This window comes from Dermochelys coriacea, chromosome 7 (genome assembly GCF_009764565.3).
Source record: "Dermochelys coriacea isolate rDerCor1 chromosome 7, rDerCor1.pri.v4, whole genome shotgun sequence".
In the NCBI taxonomy this organism is placed as follows: Eukaryota; Metazoa; Chordata; order Testudines; family Dermochelyidae; genus Dermochelys; species Dermochelys coriacea.
The window spans coordinates 105,932,374-105,944,335 of NC_050074.1; the positions used below are offsets into that span (position 1 = coordinate 105,932,374).

The 11,962-nt window shown below is 37.0% G+C and overlaps 1 protein-coding gene across 4 annotated transcripts in view; it reads left to right on the forward strand.

Moving 5' to 3' along the window:
• Window positions 1-10,901, forward strand: part of OAT (ornithine aminotransferase) — a 29,621-nt gene extending 18,720 nt beyond the window's left edge. For all 4 annotated transcript variants that reach the window (XM_038410887.2, XM_043518645.1, XM_038410891.2 and 1 more), the window contains 6 exons: window positions 1,998-2,125; window positions 3,881-4,003; window positions 5,740-5,868; window positions 7,352-7,465; window positions 8,507-8,651; window positions 9,932-10,901. In XM_038410887.2, coding sequence (XP_038266815.1) covers window positions 1,998-2,125; window positions 3,881-4,003; window positions 5,740-5,868; window positions 7,352-7,465; window positions 8,507-8,651; window positions 9,932-10,092 — 800 coding nt within the window. In that variant the 3' untranslated portion in view covers window positions 10,093-10,901. The remainder of the gene's footprint in view (window positions 1-1,997; window positions 2,126-3,880; window positions 4,004-5,739; window positions 5,869-7,351; window positions 7,466-8,506; window positions 8,652-9,931) is intronic.
• The last annotated feature ends 1,061 nt before the right edge of the window (window positions 10,902-11,962 follow it).

Genomic DNA, 11,962 nt, shown 5'->3' on the forward strand with positions numbered 1-11,962 from the left:
TTTGTCACAGATTTTTTTTTAATTATGATTTAAGTCAGCAAGGAGGAAATTTTGGTTTAAATAATCTATTTTAATCTTGTTTTGCATTTGTACTTTTTATTTTCATAAAGAAGGTTCAATCTCATTTGTTGGTATAACTATTAAAACATGTTGATTTGCAACCAGATATACTCTTTGCAGTATATTTGATACTACTTTTTGGTAACGAGAAGGATACATATACACTTATTAAATCGATTATATGTTTTAACATACATTCTGATTGTTACTTTTTACAAGCAGGGGTTACATTAGAAAATGGTGAATGAAGCACTACTTATTTACAAAGTGATTTTTTTTCAATGCAGGACTTGTGTCAAGTTGAATTGGATGGAAATTAGAATTCAACTAATGTATAACGGCATTTTTTTTTTTAGCTAAATAGAACTACCTAAATGTGCTGGGTAAAATAGGTTTATAAAAATATTTTGTTTTAAAAACTGTTTTAATAAACAAAAGAAGCATTATCAGTAGTTAGTGAATTGACAGATTGTTTCTGGTTACCCTGGACTAAACAGGTTAGGTACCTAACTCGCATAGAAATTAATGGGAGTTAGGTTCCTTACCTGCCTCTGTGCTTTTTGAAAAGCCCACGAGGCTAGGCACTGAAGTGCCTAATTATCGTTGTAAATCTTGCCCCATGTCCTTCCAAGTTCTTAGAATTTGTAGATCTCATCCTCTCCCACCTGATTTTGATTTATAAATTGGAAAAGGAAATCAGGCTTTCTTGCTTTTTCAGTTCCTAATTGGTTTCTTAACTTTGAATGAACTAGCACAGATGAGGAAAATATTCTGTCTGCCCTGCTTAGCTAAATTGAAACCACAAGTAATTATGGGAAAAGCTGTTCTGCACAACAGAAAATGTAAAGTGCTTACGTCTGTAAAAATGTAAATGCAAGCATTTGCTCCTTTGTAAAGACTGATGATAATATACTTAGTGCAATACATGGCATTTATAAAGCTTGAGTTAATCTCAAAAATTAAACAATGTTCCCCCCAATTCTGTATGTTGTTTAAACATTAGCACCCTTTAACTCATTAAAATGTGGGGGCTCATTAATTCAGCATTCATTATATAATATGTGAAACAGACAGATAGATTCTAGTAAGTTTAGGCCTTACTATATGTTGCCATGATATAAACAGGTTTAAAAGAAAAAATACAAAAATCTGAGTTTTAAAAAAAATGGATTCATATTTACTTTATCTGTCCTGGCACAATAAGACTGGAGAACTTGACCCCATATCATAATTCTTTTCCTGTGTTACTGAACACCTTTAATTATTAAAATTGATTTAAAAAAATTGGACTTACTTTTCACTAATTAATTTGTCCTGTATTCCTCTTAACTTGGGCAGTGAAACTGTACTAATATTTCACTTCTGTTTATAGTCAATTTAGTCAGTTTAACTCTGGTCTCTTAACTCTGCTGCCATGTTAAAGGATACCATCCATGTAAAAACTGGTCGTCTTTCTGAATATTTTATCGGCTAGTTACTTGTAACAGCTCAGATTAAAAAGAAGATTTTAACCTTTTCCTTTTGTTTTGTTCACTTGCCAGGACTTATAGCATAATATTTTTTCTCCTGCATTGTCTGTTTTCTCCTGTGATATTGGTGGGTGATGTGGCATGGTTTTTTTTGTTTTGTTTTGTTTTGTTTTTTTTTTGTTTCTGGTGCCTTTCATATAGCAATGGGGAGAGAAATAGTCTTAGTGTGTTTTGTAAACTCATAAATTAGCAAAGGGCCTCAGATATTAAATAATTCATTTAAAAAAATAAAAAATCAACCAGCTTGAAGTCTGGTTGCTGCCCCATCACCAATACTGACTGACTGGTGTACTTTACGTGATTCTAACCATCTCATAGCTGAAAACATATAATAATTCTGTTGGCTAAGTGCTACAGTTGAATGCCTTTACAAGTGTTAAATATCTATTTTTCCCCCCCTCCTTCTAGCTGGGAACTTCTGGGGCAGAACAATGTCTGCTATCTCTAGCTCTACAGATCCAACTAGTTATGATGGGTTTGGACCATTTATGCCGGGTTTTGAAGTAATTCCGTACAATGACCTTCCAGCTCTTGAGGTATTTCATGATATCTTTCTCCTAAAATATCATTCTTAATCTCTCCTTGTAGGTATAGTAAATACTGATGCAAAGAAAGTGAACATGGTTTATCCTTGGAACAAATGTTTGACTACAAAATACAATGTTTTGTACTTGTTTAGTTTTTTTTGCAGTTTTCATTTTAGATCCCAAAGGGAGAATTATACTACCTGCAGTAGATTGCACAATAGTAAAGTGCTCAGGACATGAGTGAAGAGTATCATGTATATCTGTAACTGCAGAAGGAATTTGGATAGGCAGAATAAATACAAAAATTGAAACTTTGATGTTAGTCCCAATACCCTGACCTACTTTTCTGACAAATGGCTTTTCAATGGCCAAATGATTAGGCCTGACATTTGAATGTAAGTCACTTCCTATAGCACAATGTCCCCTAAAACCATGCTGGAGTGGTGTTTTACTTATTTAACTGAAGTGCCGGCGTCACTTCTTGCAGTATCCTGGGTTTTCTTGGGAGGTTTCCCATCAAGCTACTGGCCAAGCTTGGCCCTGCATAGTTTGGGAGCTGACAACTTCAAAACTCAACCTATGATTGTTAGCCCAAATAAATAAGTGCATCTTAGTGCTAATCGGATGCTGGATTAATAGCCTCGGAGACTGAAGGCTTCCACTTAGCCATAACACAAGTAAAGCTCAGTGGGGTGCAAGCTTTACCATCTGCCTTTCTCATATACTTTAACCATGATCTGGAGACAACGCTTATAGGGGTGAGAGGTTAGTTTGGTATCTGTGCCAACAAGGATGCCAGTGATTTGGAGAGGAGGTGGAGATTGATGTGGTAGAGATGTTTGTTTCTTAAAAACTCGACTGAGACTACATAATTCTTACAGAAACAAAGGTTTTTCAGTATTTTTAGTTGCTTTGAGGATAAGATTATTCAAAATTGGATAGACTATCAACCTTCATGGTGGAAGCTCTGTTTTTATCTGATTTCAGCCAACTTCGTTCAGGTTCTGGAGGTGCTTTGAGCTGTGGTCTGTAACTTAGACTCGTACTTATTTTGTCTGATAATAAACATACATTGGTTGTGTTATTAATGGGAGGCTCTGACTATCTCTTTCTGGGTGGCTGAGGTGCAAGCATCTCATACTGGCAATTTTTGGGTCTTTGCTTAAGAAAACTTCTCCTAATGCTGACAAATCTTGCCAGTTCTAACCTTGTCTCTATCCTTATGGGAGAAAGCTTATTGAGAAAGCTGTAGCAAAACCCCTCTATGAATGCTTAGTCTCTGAGTTTCCTCGAACTTTTAAGGCTTGAATGTGTGTTGACATGTCTGCAGACCCTGCTATGGAATGATAAAGCTGCACTTGAATGGCTCCATTCTTGTGAGGAGATCCAGGAGCTACTATTGTTCAATTGCTTTTCTCTCTCAAGAGTTCTCACGAGTTAACCAAGTTAATACATTTAACTGATTTGATAAGCCACTTATCTGGGTGCCAAACCTCTTTTAAGGCTTCTAGTCTCTTATGCATGCAAACAGACTAATTTTTCGAGGCACATGGTGATGTATGCTTAGGTATTGGAGACTGAAATCTAGCCTTTAGGCCTTCATGCCAATAAATGTTAAAATACATTGTTAATGTAACCCAACATGCTTATCTAAGGTAGAAATTTGGGGTTAGATTTAGGTTCTATTATAGGGATTCATCTATTTCCATGATTAACTTCAGTAAATGGGTTTTTTCCTACTTTCAATCCACATGTCCTTCATAGCGTGCACTTCAGGATCCAAACGTAGCAGCTTTCATGGTTGAACCAATTCAAGGTGAAGCAGGTGTAGTTGTCCCTGATGAAGGTTACCTACCAGGAGTGCAAGAGCTCTGCACAAAACACAATGTAAGTAATTCATTTGAGCTAAATACTTTAAAATACATCCTGCCAAAGTTGAGTATTTACCAGAATCTTGGCCTGTGAGGCCCTTGCAAATAATTGATGCATTTAAGTTGATGCAATGTTGAGGCCTTGGTGTATTGTTAAACCATTTGTTTTCTTCCTGTATAAATGAGGAGACTGCCTAACAGTGCATTTTTCAGTTTCTTCATGACAAGCCATTACAGTATTTTGGAACGGTAGTAGTTAATACTTAGGTCTTTTATTTCTCATTAGTGTGTTATCTAATTATTAACTTCTTAAATTTCACAGAGATAGGAATCAAAATTTGCGGCCTAGATCTAACATGATGTGTCTGGATGAAATCAAGTGTGTCATGGTATTAACAATAGTCAAGATGAAATGGAAGTGTAAAGCATTTGAGTTTATTTATTTTTTTTTATTTATTTTTTTTTAATTAATTCTGTGCCTAGAGAAATATAGCTGCTGTTGAGGAGTAATGCTAGCAAGCCAAAAGCTGTGTTCAGCCTCTTGGTGCCAGAGGCATACCTCCTAATTATCCATGTAATGGACAAGTTTCAAATAACACAACTGACAAAGTTCACTGGCACTGGTGCAATCTACTCATGACTGCGTCCAACCCCAGATCTGCATTTCGTATAAACACAATGGGCCAGGCTAATCACTGGTGTAAGTGGATGCACTCTCTTAAATCAGTGGAATTGTCTGTTTATCCCCTCAGTGAAATGAGTCAATGAGACAACTGCTGCCATTGCAGATCCTGCCATCCAGATAACATCATTTGGGATCAGGATGCACATGGAATTCTGGTTTCCTTCAGAAGCTCATAAGAGAGTGGTCAAAAAATTAATGCATAGCTAGTACTACTTTAGGCCCCTGTAAAGCACTTAATTAAAATTAATATCCCACGTGCCTCTGTTAGTCTCTTTCGCCTGACAGTGATTGTCTTATGGTCTCCCTGTTAAACCATTTTGTACGAAAACCCAAACAATGCATCCTCTTCATAGTGGAGTATCTGCTCCATAATTCCTCTATTTAAAGTGAGGACAAATATAATACCAGCAATTAGATTTTCATATATAATACACAATTATCTCCTTCTCCAGACATAGTCAATGCTTCTCTCTCCTTAGGCTGTCATCTTCTTCCTCCTCCTTCCTGAGCATTTTTCCATCAGCAACATGACTATAGGTTGCATCTTAGGATAAAGTAATTTAAGATGGTAGTGTTTGTAATCTATTTTATTACAAGACCAACAGACTTACTACCTAGGGCTGTCAAAAGTGCTCAGCATTAACCTGCTTCTGCTCCCATTGCAGTCACTGAATTAACTTCAGTGGGAGTAGATTTAGACCAATGATGAGGGCTTTTGAAAATATGACCCCTTGTCAAACTATTTTATATAGAACTTCAGGTGTTATAACAATGTGGAATCTGCTAAATGTAGAATAGAATTCTTGTCTGCCCCAAACAAGTCTTAATGTAAAAACTACCATATTGTATGTCGAGCAGTCATTACAGTCAGTGTGTCATGGAAACAATGGGTTTTCAGGAGTTTTGCGGAGGCAAAAGAAAGGTGCTTGGTGTAGGTTAGTTGGCAGGTATTTCAGGTACTGGGGTGACTTTGCTATGTTGTATGTTAACTTTCTGAAAGATCAGTATGTCTAAATCTTAATTCGATATCTGAGTAAATGGTCATTCATTGTTGAATTTTTGTGAAGGTTCTGTTTATTGCTGATGAAATACAGACTGGCTTAGCTAGAACTGGGAAAATGCTGGCTGTTGACCATGAAAATGTGAGACCTGACCTGGTGCTCCTTGGAAAGGCCCTTTCTGGTGGCTTATATCCTGTAAGTAGCAAAACACTGTTTCAGTTTAAACTAACCGCTCATATTGGAGAGACTATGTTGTCACAAACTAAATGTAAAATTGGTCTGATATGTGGCATTCTTGGGAAGGTGATGTACATATAGGAATAACTGCTTCCAGAATTATGAGGTACTCTGAACCAGATACCCTAACTTGCTAGAAATACAGGTGAAATTCATGACATACACAATTTATTAGTTGCTTGTCCAACTGCTAGTATAGTAAGAACTATATATTAATGATTGGACTAATGGTATGCCTGCTAAAAGAGCAGGTCCATTTGCTATCATTTTCCAAGCCAACCACTGAGACTTGTTCTTTGGAGGACTGGCTTCCAAATTAGTATAAATGATATGAACTATCCTAGTTCTTATGATGGTGATTTAAGGTATTGTGGTTCTGACATTCAAAGTACTGCAGTATGTCACTTGTGTCTCATTGAATGTTAAGGGCAGGATTCTGCTGTGTATCAGAGTACTAATCATTCTATGCTCCTATTCACATAGAGCTATTTCATTGCTGTTTCTGTGCTGAGCTGAATGAACTTTGAAAGCTGAAGAAAATTCTCACACACACATTAAAATGGCTTCTGTTAAAGATTTGTTTCTGAGTGAGCATTAGTCTTGATCTTGTTTTAGTTGTCTAGAATGCCATGTGAACTGGCTTAAATGGCTCTAATGTAATGAAATTCCTGCTGAGTAGGAAAGCTACAACCAGTAATTAAGCATTACTGCTAACTGGAGCTCTGTCTGAGCTGTTAGTCAGAATACTGAATATTAAAATCTCCCCAAAATGCTAAACAATGCAAAATGCTTCTCATATCTACTAAGACTTATACAGTACCTGTGTAGTTAAGTGGGTTATATTTAGGCTTGGCAGAATTTGTTCTTTATTTTTTTTATAATTTCAAAGTTTATTTTTAAGCTTTTTTCAGTTTATCTTTTTATTTTTAAATTTTCACAGTTGCAGGAAATTATGCGGGGATCAGACAGTGGAGGATTAGACAATTATTTAATGACAGTAGACATTGATTGATAAAGTTAAAGCTTTATAACTATTAAAACACAAATTGCCAACATTATGTCAAAGTAAATATCCTTATATCAAACTGAGTTCTCAAGCTGATGAGAACTTTCTTTGCCTATCTGTATATTTCTATTATCACTGAAAATACTGTTTCATCAGTTTGTGTATGCATGGTGAAATCAATGTTTACTGACATTTACTGATATAAATCTAATTCTTCCAAGCTTAGTTATATTGTGCCATATGGCTGCTAGACAGCCTCTCCTTCTATACAGATCTGTGGATATGGAATTTATATAGGAATGTGGATGTTTGTTACAAACTATGCAGACTGAGAACTACCAATTTGTAGGTACTAAAGAAAGTCTAGTCTAAGTGTAAAATTATTTTGATCATTACATATATGCAAATGAATTGATGGACATTTCCAATTTTTAGGTATCAGCAGTACTGTGTGATGATGAAATTATGCTGACCATTAAGCCAGGTGAACATGGATCTACATACGGAGGAAATCCTTTAGCCTGCCGTGTGGCTATGGCAGCACTTGAGGTATGTAGTTTCTAGCTAAGGTTCTGAAATTCCAGGGACAACATTAAATTTGATAGGGTTAGAACAGAAAATTGCTTATGTTTCAAGGATACACTTTAGCAAAAGTCAATGTGTATAAACAATGGAGAAAAATGACTTCAAAGTTTTACTAAATAAGCAGCATTTCTAGTGGTGCTGTCCATTTGAATTCTAGGTTTAGATAGGAATGGAAAACTGATGGTAGTTTACTATAATTTGTATATATTGACTGTTACAACACACATTCTGAAATAACTGCTAGAAATTTATCTGCTACTTTCTGTGTGTTTGTTTTAAAATTCTTAAATATTCCAATAGAAAAAAGTTGGGGATGATAACACTTTACATATCAGCTGTGTCTAGTGGAAGACCAAAGATTTCAATGGCATTATTTGGAGTTAATAAAATAACATTCTCCTATGCCATTTTTAATGAAAAAGCTTATAAATTTTGTCATTATTAGTGTGTAGAAGGATGTTAGTCTATTATAAAGTTAGTTTACTCAAACATCTGTGGTGTCACATTTCAAAACGGATGCTGTTACAAATCATGTCAAGGAATCTATGTTTTAAAAATTATTTAATGTAAGTTTTTTCCCACTAAATCATGAAGTTTTTTTTTTTTTTTTTTTTTTTTTTAAAGTATTGTCCAATATATAGATTCAGGAAAATTCATGGATTAATAGATTGTGTCTTCGAAGAGTGTCCACCTGCTTGTGTGGAGTTTAAAAAAAAAAAAAAAAAGTGAAAATAACAGGCAAAAGAAGGCAGAGTTTAGATTAAAAGTTCAGAGCAATTCCCAGCTTGTCCGCATGAAGTATTAAGGACTCCTAATGTACATTAATCAGCTTGGATGGTCAGCCTCCACCATATGTTTTTTTTTTTGTACCCCAAAACTAGGCTGTACTGGGTAATATATTTCATTTTTATACGTATCAGTATGGTGTATTCCACCTTAGCAGAGAGACTGAAACAACCAAAAAGCCCTTCAGTTATCTTCAGCTTCAACTTCTTCTTTTTTTAGGTGATAGAAGAAGAAAGCTTAAGTGAAAATGCAGAAGCAATGGGCAACCTATTAAGAAGTGAGCTCATGAAGACTCCATCAGACATTGTGACTTGTGTAAGAGGAAAAGGATTACTAAATGCTATTGTTATCCGTGAAACTAAAGGTAAGAAAACTCTCAACCAGTTGCAAAGCCAAAGGGAGTGACAGGTTTTTAACTTGACTTGCAGATACTGCGTGAAATGGAGGATGAGTTAATTACAGCATCTTGGGTTTCAAATCATGGCTAACTCATCTTACTCTCCAGTGGCAGTGTCTCCACACAACTGTATGTTTCTGACAAGAGATACTTTTCCCTTCTAGTGTATGTAATTTCAAGCAGAAAAAGCTGGTTAGTTTGTCACATCAACCATTGTAAATTCCCACAGACATGACAAATGCTAAACTATCAAACCAATGTTGGCAACAGACATCACACATCTTTATCACTGTCAATAAACACCCTCCCAGCTAATTTCCCAAACAAAACTGGATGGAACAGATAGAGATGTCTTTTGTAGTGTGCCCTGAAAGTCAATCCCAGCCACACAGAGAGGGAATAGCTTTTAGAGTTGAAGGCACACTATTAGCATGCATTGCTGCTGTACTCCCAGGTTGTCAGTCCTGGAATAAAGAGGTAAAGCGTCACAAATGAGTACAGTGAGGCATTGGGAGAGGAAGAGATGACCTCTGAGAAAAATCTGTTTCCAGGGACTAACACCTTGAGTTGCACCTGAAAGTGGCTTAAAAGCCAGTGCAGAATATAGAGTAGTGCTGTCATATACTCTCATTCATTTTTTCTGCTGATTCTGGTCCTGTTGCTTTCTGTGGTAAAGTGCTGCAGGGAAATACTGCAGTTACCTTGGTAGTTTTAAGACATAATGCACTGATTTAGGTATATCATATGCACTTTATTTGTAATCTCTGTTCAGCCCTCCTCCTCTCTCTTTCTCCACTTTGTTTATATATAGATTTTAGCATCTGGGCACCTAATAATTGCAGTAATTGGGAAGGAGGAGAGGGTCTAGATGGATAGTAATCTCATCAGAGCAAGGGATATGTGTTTTGTGGAGGACAAAACTTTTGGATGCTCCATCCCTGTCTGTTTTATATCTAGCCAATGTAGTCCAGAATAAATCTGATTTGTGTGTCAAGTTCTCAGTAGCAGAATAGCAGAAAACCTATGCTGGAGATAAAATATGGATATGCCACTGTCCCATGTGTGCATTCCTAACATTTACCTGGGAAGTAGCGAATAGCTGGCCACTTAATTTAAGATAAAGACAACTGCATATGTAATCTAATTACTGTACTGCCAGACAGCAGAGAGGCTGCAGTCTGGTACCACACACTACACTTAATATGCTGTAGCATAATTTTTTTTTTTTTTTTTTTTTTTTGCTTTAGACTATGATGCCTGGAAAGTGTGTCTGCGGCTTCGTGATAATGGACTTCTTGCCAAACCCACACATGGTGATATCATCAGGCTGGCACCCCCACTTGTGATCAAGGAGGATGAAATCAGAGAGTGCATTGAAATCATTCATAAAACCATTCTGTCTTTCTGAAGACATGTTGTTTCAGCATATCACCTTGGGTCAACTAGCAGATGTATTTGAAAGATGTGCTATAAAGACCCACTCTCAAAGCAAACATCCACTCCTGTATATCTTAAAGGACTTATACTTCTAAAACTTAGTTATGTTTAGGTTTGTAAATTTTAATGGATCAGAAGAAGGTAAATCATGACTCTGAAGTTTCCAATCTCTTGTGACTATTTGCAAATGAAGAAGTGAAGTTATATTCAATCATTTATGTACTGTATGCTTTAAGTTAAACTTCTTGACAGGAGTCTGTATGTAGACATCTCTTAAATTGCTGAAGGTCTCAGCCAAAGTTTTTAATGTGTAATTTACACATATTTTAATAATAAACATTACCCTTTTGTATAACTGCACAAAGTTTTTTGTATTTGGAATTTTATCTCACTTGATGCTGTACTTGTAGGACTAAATCTCTTGCTGTGGACACTGCTGGTTGTCATGCCGAGAAATCCTGGCTCCCATCCTGAAAGCATCAAGAATAGCATAATTTTTCTGTTCTTCCTTTGCAATTTATAAAAAGGCATCTAACCGTAAAGGTTTGATAAACTGGATGTTCTACTGGTAAATATGTCACGGACCAGCTTATACTTCGTATGTAAAATTTCTTGAATGTATGACAATAATAGACATTGTTTTCAAGAATGTGATCTCAGTGTTCTGTTTTACAGATTGTGAAACCAATCAGTGTACAGATCTAGGTTTGCCATTCTAAAACTGTTATCCTTCTATAATTTGATGTTTATTTACATTAAAATAAATACATCTTCTATTAAGAAATGTCCATGTTCAATTAAAACTATCAGTGATTAAAAAAGGATTAGTCTAACTTGAACCTTACAAGAGCTTTTCTTAGTAGCTATGGCCAAGTAGCTCCTTCATATTAATGAACATCCCATCTGTTTGCAGCCACCTTAACACTGGAAGTTTCTGCTTTATTTTCCTTCAGGACTAGTGCTTCTAACCCTTCCTGCCTTTTGGAAATTGCTGGGTATAGTATTAAACACGCACATGTGATGGTCACTGCTAATCTTTCACTAGGATACTCCTTGGTCCTGGTTAATCAGTCTCCCTTTTTTGAGTGCTTGTTCATGTCAATTCCAATCAGGTGTGTGTACGCTGCATGCAAGACTGATGGAAGATTTTTCCCCTAGCAGTATCTGTAGGGTCGGCTTAGGCGACCCCCGGAGTTGTGCCTTCATGGCACCTAATATAGGGCCCTGACGACCCTCCCCTCTCCCCCCCCCCGCACCAGTTCCTTCTTACCGCTGGTGATGGCTAGCTGGAACTTTTCTCGCTTTTGCAAGCGCCTTTAGCATTATACACTGTCAGTTGTATAAAGTTAGATTATTAGTTAGTAGTATTAGTAGATTCTCTACGTTTCCGTGGTGGGGGTCCTCCCCCTCCATTTTGTTCCCCAACACCACGGCATGCCTCAGTTGCCAGGGTTCAAATCATGTGAAGTCTGCAGGAAATTGATGCCGAAGAGTTACCCGCACACTTCTTGTTTGAAGTACTTCAGTGGGAGTCACCAAAAAGACACATGCTGCATTTGCAAGGAATTTCGGCCGAGATCCCTTAAGGATCGTGAGCAGAGACAGAATTCTCCTCATGGAGGCAGCTATCCATCCACAGTCTGACCCCGGGTCGGCGAAGCCCATGCTGAGCGCTGCCTCCTGCATGCAGCGCACCGGCACCAAGAAACAAGGCTAAGGACTCCTGGCACCAACATGGCGGTGAACATAAGACTTTTGGCAGACAGGTACCATTCATCCCTGACACCTGTATGCCACTCGTACTGGATTACCTTTTCCATCTCAAGCCCCAGGGGCTATCC